The sequence below is a fragment of the Dermacentor andersoni genome, chromosome 2 (assembly GCF_023375885.2).
Source record: "Dermacentor andersoni chromosome 2, qqDerAnde1_hic_scaffold, whole genome shotgun sequence".
NCBI lineage: Eukaryota > Metazoa > Arthropoda > Arachnida > Ixodida > Ixodidae > Dermacentor > Dermacentor andersoni.
Genome location: NC_092815.1, coordinates 130150829 through 130158769, shown reverse-complemented (window position 1 = coordinate 130158769; position 7941 = coordinate 130150829). Strand labels below are relative to the sequence as shown.

Below are 7941 nucleotides of genomic sequence, written 5' to 3'. Positions count from 1 at the left end.
CAAAAGACCGCTCACGTAACGGTTCTTGCGTGCTCGTGTGACAGAGGTATTAGGCTTATTGAATCTTTAATAGTGCGCCGACTTCTTTCACTTGAGGGGCTGCTCGTGGCAACCCGTTTCAAACTGGGCAGGGAATGGTGGACCGTGTGGGTTTCATAGTAGGGCGACACGAAATTGATGCTGCGCCATCCTGTTGAGCGCAGGCCCAAGTCAGTCCTCGCCATTAGTATTCCATTGCGCCATCAGCTACCTTTGTGCGACCATATGTGACGAACTTCGGGCCCTACAGTACTTAAGCTGAGCGCGGGCGGAGCGATTGCCGGTAGCTTTTTTCGCGTGGCTGCGTCCACCTGCAGCAAGCAATCCTCCTCCACCGCAATAAGGTTTAATTGAAACACTGCCTTCAACGTGTACGATCTGCATACTTTATTCCGCTGCGCAATGACAGGCGCAGAACCAAAGAGGAGACCTTGTGCAGCGTCGGAGTGCCCGACGCAGGTCGAATTACATTAGTGCCTTAAAACCGCGGCGCGTGCTTTAAAAAAAATGTGTGAGGAAAAGTTAGAAATCTAAAAAGAAGTGTCCACGTGTACACCCCTGGAAGTGCGCGAACATGGTCTCGTGTTCACTTGGAGATGACGGATATCTCCACCGGAGACAGGGCGCCCTCGAGACTCTTGGAGAAGGCAGAGTGCAGGCTATCGCTACCGGGCGAGACGCAGGGGGACGCGCGCTGGTGAAGGCCACCGCTAAGTGGTTGCCGAGCAGACAGCTTGGTGTCGAGGTGCCTCTTGGCCGAGCTCCTCTTGGCAGGCTCCATGATCAACATGCGGCACACCTGGTTGTTGCAACTCTGGAGGCGCCTGAACGACGGGAGGCATCGAGAAAGGTAAACAACTTGAACAGATTTACACGCAAGCATAGTATGTATATAGTGTCACATAATGCGCGAACAACTCGTTCCCGCTGCGGAAACAAACCCCATAAAGGCCCGTAGGAATTTCAGAGCGCAATCGAAGGTTCCTTGCATCTGCCTTATTTACGATTTTTAGGATTGCATTATACATTACCTTATTTCAACACGCGAGTGTGTGATTTAAGCTTTTCATGTTTGTTTAATTCTGAGCAAGAATGCTTTCCCACGAGACTTCCAGGCCTCGCTTACAAGCGTTAAGCTTGCGTGCGAGCCGGCCGTTACGCTCCTTTTAGTTCAAGGAAGATTGAAGGAAATAAATGAGAGAGTCCGTGAGGTTTTCGCTACGCTAGGTTTACTGAATTTTTACTTCAATAGCTCGCTTCGTACTGCAAACTTGAAGCAGTAGAGTTTTGATATTAGGGGACGGAAGCGGCTTGCTTACCAGAGAATCCAAGGACTGCTCGTGTTTTCGCTGGGACTGAAGAGATTTGCGTACGCAAGCGGAGTACAAGGCACCTGCATCCGCTAATCTGAAACTGTCAAGCCTTGCCTGCGAGTCTAACCTGGTAAAGCAAAGGTGTGCCTATGTAAGGCACCCCTTTGTGCTTATGTAAGCTATCTGCGTCACAGTTTGTAGTCGTAGCCTCCAATGGTTTGGAGCAATCTCTGGCAATATTTACGAGTCTTACGAACATTCCAGACGATGGGGCGAAGCAACGAAGATACGCGCAAGCGCTGCTCGTTTGCATCATCTAATTCGGTGGTCACTTAAGATGCCGCGCCAGATGCATTGGAATACGTCAGGATAGCGCCTCGTTTTGTGTATAGCTCTTGTGACGTACCCTTTTCTCCAGTACTTGTGAAATGTAACTCCGACCACCGTGAGAAGCACCGCTGCCACAACCACCACGATGATTATGATTTCTGCGAGAGAACAGGCACCGTCACTAAAAGCGAGTCGCGAAGCCTCGTACGCACGCATGACTTACGCTTCATTTGGAATTGGCATCGATTTCCGATATACCAGTCTCGACATCTATGTATAGAAAAAAAAAGATAAACAGCCACAAGTGTTAAGACACTGTCAGCAAATTAATTGAAGTACGAGATGGGTAATCAGGTATAATTTATCTGGAGGAGCATCTATTATCTATAGGAGCCTCTATGATCTATTTCTCCATTTTTGGCGACTCTGGATAACAGCGCGATACGGAAAGGGGCGCGTTATAGGAATTTGAATTCGCACGTTCCAATTAAAGCTACAGACAGAACTCGTTATGCATATTGATGAACGCCGAGCTTCACTCTTCACTTCGTAAACGGTTTTCAACCGACACAAGGTGGTCACAGGAACAAGCATGCGCTGAACTCACTCGCATTCTATTCCAAAGGAGAGGCTTTTGCACGTTCCGTTGTTCTGGCAGTGACCGGGCTCGCATATGGCTGCGTGATGAGTAAAATGACGTGCAAGACATTTGTTGCCACACACCGCTCAGGCACTCACAAGTAAGAACTTTCCGTGCGTCACTTACAAAAGCAGAGTTCTCCGGGATGGCGCCCAGTGTCGGGAGACACGTCCGCGTATCCAGGAAGACAGCGACAGCTCATGCCATAGTCGTGCTTCCGGTACGTGCAGATGGCGTAAGGGCTGCAGTAGTTGGAATCGCGATCCTCGCACGGGTTGACGGCTGCAACGCGAGACGCCGATCACTTGGGTACACAACAAGTCTGTTGAACATGAACCAGACGCGGACACTGATCAGCGCGATTCAAACGCAATAACGGGATTGAATGGCGGCCGGTGCTGAAGGCTGGGTAATTACCAAGGGTAGGGGGAATGCCGAATGCAGTCGCAATGCGTCACGAGCGCCTTCGTCGTATACCATAATGCACAAGCTCGGTGTATCCAATGCCCGCTGGTGGCGCGAGAAGCACCGGCAGCCATGCGCTCAGAGTATCACGTTTGAATCGCTGAGCACTGTACAATGCACGTTTAAGAGAAATGATCAGTTGCAATGAAATATTTTATAGAATGAAGAATTTAACGATGTAGATATCAGTCAATTTTTTGCTTGACGGACGCTCACGACTATAAATATGTTTTTCACCTGACTTGTCAATGATCATGACGGTTTCGCCAACACTTGCCAACAGGCAGTTTCTTTAGCTAACCGTGCCAAGAATGATGATGCACGGAGGCCGAGACACGTTGTAAACGAGGTACACCACTATTCTAGGCATTCATCCTTCCATGCTCTTAATCCAGTGGGCTCAACATAGGCCTTTTATGTACGAGAGACTAAGTTTGCGTGCCAGAAAAGGTTACCGGGTGGCTAATGCGAAAATACGTGCGGTCTATAAGAGAAGTACGTTGTCGCTGTGTGGCTAGTCACCTTGATAAAGGCTCACAAGGTCCGGCCTGTACAGAAACAACCACTCGCGAATAATTAGCTGCAGACTACCACATTTTCTGCAACTTAGGTTAACCAGATGACCGTCCCGAAATTCTTTCTGTACGTCTAGCTGAAAACGCGTGAGAGCACTTTCCCCGTGGCGACCGCCTAACCATACGCCACACTTTAGGGATGCATCCCCCATCTCTCTCCCTAATGCCCAGTCCTAAGTGGCTGACTACGGCCACCGCACTTCCGGACCAAGAATATCCGCAACGCCCGTCACATTCGCTGGGAAGTACGCTGAACTGAGGTCATCTGCTCATGAAATATATATGCTTAGAAGCAGTTTTAGATTTTCTCGCGTAGTTCTGCATTCTCGTTTTCATTAACAATATCGCAAAAAGGAGTACCGCAGCAATGAGATTTCCACGAACTTTCTTCGCCAGGACAAGCACCAGTTCTGGAAGCTCCTAAAGCCACCCTAATGCTTTGCCAGTGACTTAAGGGACACTGGAGGGCAATCTTAACCTTAGCCTGGTCAAGTAGTTTTTTTTTTTTTTTCAAGGAATTCCTTGCATTTGTTTGGTGGAGAAAGGCTAGTTACCAGCGAAAAGAAAGTAAATGGCAAAATCGCCACTTCTTGAATTTCGCACTCAGACCGCAGGCCCGGTACGTATACAGCCTCATGGATTTCAGCTGATTACGGCATGTTTGGGCCGTTTACGAGTCTGGTTCCTTTAGTACACAATGAATAAAAGTTCTTGATGTATAAATTTATTCCAGGTTAGACGCTGTCAATGTGACGCCAAGAGGAGCGAGCGCGGGAACTTAGATAGTCTTGTTGAAGAGTACACATTTGGGCTGGTTGTTTCATGGCTGCGAGCAGAAAATGGCGCTAAACGAACAGGACGAAGAGAGGGACAAGGGGGCACAGCGCTGACTAACAACCAAGTGTCTTTCTTTCAGTCAGCATATACATACTATGCCACTATCGGGAAGAACAAAAAAAAAGCAACATAAATTCAGCATGCGCAGGAGCAATAAATTGTAATCAATGAGCCTCCCCTCCATTTCACTCCTTCCAAAGGATATTAGCCTTCCGATCTCATTGATTACAATTCAGTGCCCTTGCGCATACTGAATTTGTTGCTTTTTTTGTGCTTCGCGATAGTGGCAGAGTATATATATATATATATATATATATATATATATATATATATATATATATATATATATATATATATATATGGTGGCTGAAAGAAAGACGATTGTCATCGCCGTTTTCTTCTCTGAGTCGTTCTTACGTATCTTCCGGCTTACCAAGACTCCGTTCACGGTAAGAGTTACGTATTACAGCGAAGCTGTATATGGCTAGCCGATTCATCCGCCTGCCAGTGAAGTCCTTTTCCAATCAAAGACAACTAGACTTAAAATTTATGATATCATGGTAGACTGTTGGGGGAACTTTAGGACATTGTCGGCAATAGCCTTAGTCTTACCAAGCCTACTCTCGAGGCAAGATCGGCAGTTTTGCCATTTACGAAGCCTAATTTACTGATGCAGCCCATCTGAACGTCCCCCCTTAGTGGCACTACGCAACAGCAGGAGACGATTAGTCACGCCCAAGAAAGTTCAAGGACCAAGACAAATTCAGCGGGTCGCACTATTCGCATTCCGCGCAACGAACAGAAACTTGCCTACGTCAGCAGCCACAGTCCTCATGTTTCCTGTCCGCAGGAAGAGTCCGGTTGAGTTGTGACGTCCGATGGCCGTCTGAATCTCTCGGTGCATCGCTCCGGACACGTTGCCGGCGAGCTTGTGCACCAGGGATGACATGACCACGAGCCTACTGCGCACCATCAGCCCTGGACGGAAGCCCGTGACTTCGACGTCTATAACGGAGCTGGCGAGCAGTTTGGAACTCTTCACCAGACGCCAAATCTGCGAAGGAATAGCAAGCGTGTAGTGGGCTGAGAAGAGTCTTTCCGGAGGAACCGCCCATCCTAGAATTTAGTGTCAGTTTTCCAGGAAGAAAGGTGAGCTTAAGTTCGCCGTTGAAACAAAGTTACGGTAACATCTGCAAGAACTGCGCAACAATCAACAAAACAAAGTGAAGAATAACCAGATAGTTTATTTCGCTTGACAGTGGCAGCTCTAGGAGCTTGCCACATGCGGCAGGAAAAAAAAAAAAAGAAACCTGGACAGCGTTGTTTAAGAAGCCTCGCTAGATAATGCAAAAGCCGTCGTCACTTCCGTGGCGTTGGGAGCAGGCTCTGTCTCGTAAAACTTCCGGAAGGCCTGGTCCTCGGGCTCGTAGCTGGCGAGAGGAGGGAAGGCCAAGGGCTCAGCCTCTTCCCTTACCAGGTGCTGCGCGGCCGACTCGTACGCCTTGAACTCGAGGGATTTCTTGTCTGCGACCTCCTGCACGTATGAGTGCTCGGGAAGTTCGAGAGAGACGAGCAGCGGCAGCTTCCCTGCGAGGCAAGGCAAAAATGCAAAGATGTTGACAAATGGAATGGTACCGACCGATGTAAACACGCGTCAAGTTTTAGACGGCGTGCGCGAGAGAAGTGCGATAATGGGTGCAGGAGAGACTAAGTTGGCTGAGCTGCAGGATGAAGCAAGGAGCGACGAGAGCTAGCTTTGCGGCCGAGTGCAGCGGATGTACAACACCGACGCAAGCAGAGGACAGTGGAAGTGGCATGGCGGCTGTCAGGGCATGTTTGCGCTTCACTTACACAGAAAATCAACACTATACTTGTGCGCCCAAGTTCGAGTACAGGTAATAGGACAAGCGTATTGTGTTTGCATGCATTTAGAAGGAAAGCGTACTTTAACTAGACGAAACGTCGAAGCAGACTGTCGTAAAATCCAAAATTGATACTGTAATGAAGCAAGAGGCGAGAGCAAAGGAGAGCCGAAGGCGAAATACTGCCAGGCTGCATACGTGAAAGCTTAAAGTGCGGTGGAAGTCAAAACAGCTTACGTTCGCAAACCAGTGTTTCGGGGTTCCTGTAGAAGGCTCGGCCGCACCCGCACACGCTCTTCATGTGCCGCATAACGCAGCGCTCGTTGAGATCCTTGTAGCAGTACCTGGCAGCGATGCAGTAACGTTCCTTGCTCATGTTGTATCCGCTCGGCTTTTGCATTGTCGGCGCGTCCGCGGCCGGGGTCGTCGTTTGCACCGAGGGGGGCGTTGAAGTGCCGTATGGCGTGGGGTCGTCGAAGAGGTCAAGATCCGGGAAGAGGCTCGCGAGGTACGTCATATCGTCCTCCTGTTCAGGCTCGGTGCTGGAGGTCGAAGCGGTCGTGGTCATCGTTGCGGCAGAGCCTTGTTCTGTCACGTTCGTAAGAGAGTCTGCTGTTGACGTGGCGTACGTCTCCGATGTCGTGCTTGTTTCAGACGTGGCATCGGCGAAGGAGACTGCAGAGGCCAGCGCGGGCGTGCGAACAGCGACGTCTCCGGCAGGAGTGGCCCCGCTCTCTATTGACGAGCGAATTTCCCCCTTGACCAGGCCTTCCACTGACGGCATCACGAATGTTTCCACGGACGCTGCCTCTTGAGTCTCCCGAGTGGCAGTATGCGGCGTGGTTGTGACCACAAGTGGGGGCGCGGTACGTTTTGCGCCTTGGCTACTTTTTGAAGAGACAGTTGGAGTCGCAGTCACGCCTGCACCAGTTGCAGTGGCCGGATAGGAGCGCGAAGGAGCCCTGAAGCTGGTGGTAAGTTTAGGGACTACAGTCATCGTTGCGTTGTGAACAGGAGGGCTGGTTAATGATGCATTCTTCCCGGACGCTATGGCTAGAAATAAAAAAAAAAAACAAGGATAAAAGCAACATGTTCACAGTGAAACGCTCGAAAAAGGTGGTAACACGCTTGGTAATGTAGCGGATACGCCTACCTCCGAGGAAAGTCAGCAGCAGCCAAAGCGTCGCAGTGCCTTGGTGAACAGACATGTCCGAGCCGTTCGAGTAGTTGCTTACCGCTGGTGCATAAACGCGCGTGTCGTGTTTCTTGTCGGCCGCTTGCCACTCTGACGTGCACGACTCTTCGGCGTTGGATTTTGTAGCAGTTTCGAACACGACGTCAGTGCGATCACGTGGTTGATGTTTGTCGATAAACTTTATCGTGCGGAAGCTGCGAATTGGGCAACAATATGCTGTACGTGACGTCACGTGAATACACCTGTAGAGACGGCTTGCGCTGGCGACGTCATCGTAACCGCCATGCTGGTGCACCGGCATGGTGATCCTTGACGTCACGTGAATACACCTGCAGACTATACCGCCGCCCTGCCTTTCTGCATCATCTTCGGTCACGTATTACGGGGTAGCCGCTGCAACCGTTATTGTTATTGCGTAATTCACTGCTTTTCAACTTGGTGCCGCGCACGGAATCTGTGGCATGTGTAGTGTGCTGCGCACAGCTGCGGTGCATCTTTCCATGCATGTTCGTGGTGGCACCGTGGATGTGGTACACTGCTGATGACAAGAAGGCGCATGTGATTTGAGGTAGCGGGTATAATTCCCGGTCGCTGCTGCCATGTTCGGGTGGAGATGAAATGCAAAAAATGCTGGTGCAATTAAATTTACAGGGGCGTTGACTCACGCCAACTGATAAAGATGCTA

General features: G+C 49.9%; 1 protein-coding gene across 1 annotated transcript; it reads right to left on the bottom strand.

Annotated features, from left to right (window-relative positions):
* Positions 1–402: 402 nt before the first annotated feature.
* On the bottom strand, positions 403–7361 carry LOC126540757 (uncharacterized). Its single transcript, XM_050187603.3, has 9 exons — positions 7215–7361; positions 6299–7114; positions 5674–5786; positions 5010–5253; positions 2449–2604; positions 2290–2359; positions 1906–1952; positions 1759–1840; positions 403–863 (listed from the first exon to the last, which is right to left on the bottom strand). Exons 1-9 carry the CDS (start codon positions 7267–7269, stop codon positions 626–628), a joined length of 1821 nt encoding a protein of 606 aa, XP_050043560.3. The 5' UTR covers positions 7270–7361; the 3' UTR covers positions 403–625.
* Between the last annotated feature and the right edge of the window lie 580 nt (positions 7362–7941).

Coding starts and splice junctions, on each gene's coding strand:
- LOC126540757 (XM_050187603.3), bottom strand. CDS start 7,269: ATGTCTGTTCACCAAGGCACTGCGACGCTTTGGCTGCTGCTGACTTTC. Junction 7,115..7,214: donor GCTGCTGACTTTCCTCGGAG/GTAGGCGTATCC, acceptor TTTTATTTCTAG/CCATAGCGTCCGGGAAGAAT. Junction 5,254..5,673: donor AGTCGGCCGCGCAGCACCTG/GTAAGGGAAGAG, acceptor ATTCCTTCGCAG/ATTTGGCGTCTGGTGAAGAG.